Source organism: Dipodomys ordii, unplaced genomic scaffold, assembly GCF_000151885.1.
Source record: "Dipodomys ordii isolate 6190 unplaced genomic scaffold, Dord_2.0 Scaffold15, whole genome shotgun sequence".
Taxonomy (NCBI): Eukaryota; Metazoa; Chordata; class Mammalia; order Rodentia; family Heteromyidae; genus Dipodomys; species Dipodomys ordii.
In genome coordinates this window covers 2,088,281-2,089,077 of record NW_012267231.1, presented here as the reverse complement: position 1 = coordinate 2,089,077, position 797 = coordinate 2,088,281, and the positions used below count along the sequence as shown (strand labels likewise).

General features: G+C 54.1%; 1 protein-coding gene across 1 annotated transcript in view; it reads right to left on the bottom strand.

The window, feature by feature from the left end:
* The window catches only part of LOC105982297, a 38,373-nt gene extending 37,931 nt beyond the window's left edge, over positions 1-442 (bottom strand). The window contains 2 exon segments of the mRNA XM_013011869.1: positions 197-268; positions 383-442. Of these exon segments, the coding sequence (XP_012867323.1) occupies positions 197-268; positions 383-442 (132 nt within the window).
* Positions 443-797: the final 355 nt, after the last annotated feature.

Below are 797 nucleotides of genomic sequence, written 5' to 3'. Positions count from 1 at the left end.
AGAAAAAGCCATAAGTGGTGCTGTGGCTTAAGGGGTAGAGCGCTCTCTTTGAGCTGAAGAGCTGAGGGACGGTGCCCAGGTCCAGAGTTCAAGCCGCATGACTGACCAAAAAATAAAAAGAACTTGGAGGCTCAGGGGTGGTAGCCGTGCCCTCGGCTTACAGCCCCTGGCAGCCCCAGCGGGGAAGGGAACATACCTTGTCCATATGGAAGATCAAGTCCAACTCACACACATTTTCAAAACACTTATCCAAAGTCTCCACAAAAACCTAGGCAGGAGGAGACAGGAGGAGACGTCAGCACATGTGATAGTAGAAGAGCCCCGGTCTCATGCCTGGACACAGCGTCCATCCTGGAGGCTGGGGTGGGACACTGCCTGGCACCCGGGGCAAGGCCAGACGAGGCAAGGCCAGGGGCCAGTCACCACACTCCGCACCGACCATCACTCCGGGCCTCACCCCGCCTGCCGCCATCAGTCACCCATCCTCCCACCGCCCCAAATTCACCTAAGGCAGGAAAAGCTTGTGTTCGTGTTGGCAACACAACCAGCACGCTCACGCGGCCTCCTTCCCTCCATGAGATGCGAATCTGCATAAAGTAACTGGGCACCAACTACTTCTACGAACGCCAGTCCTTTCCCCCGGCCTCAACGGAACGTGGTACAGAACACATTTCCATTACAGTTTCAACAGCGTAGTCTGCTGATTTCAGTGGACTTTAACTTCAAGACATCTTACCGTGAACCAGCTTAACTTCTGCCTCCCACATAGGTACACCTTAACTTTTTTTTTTTTCCAG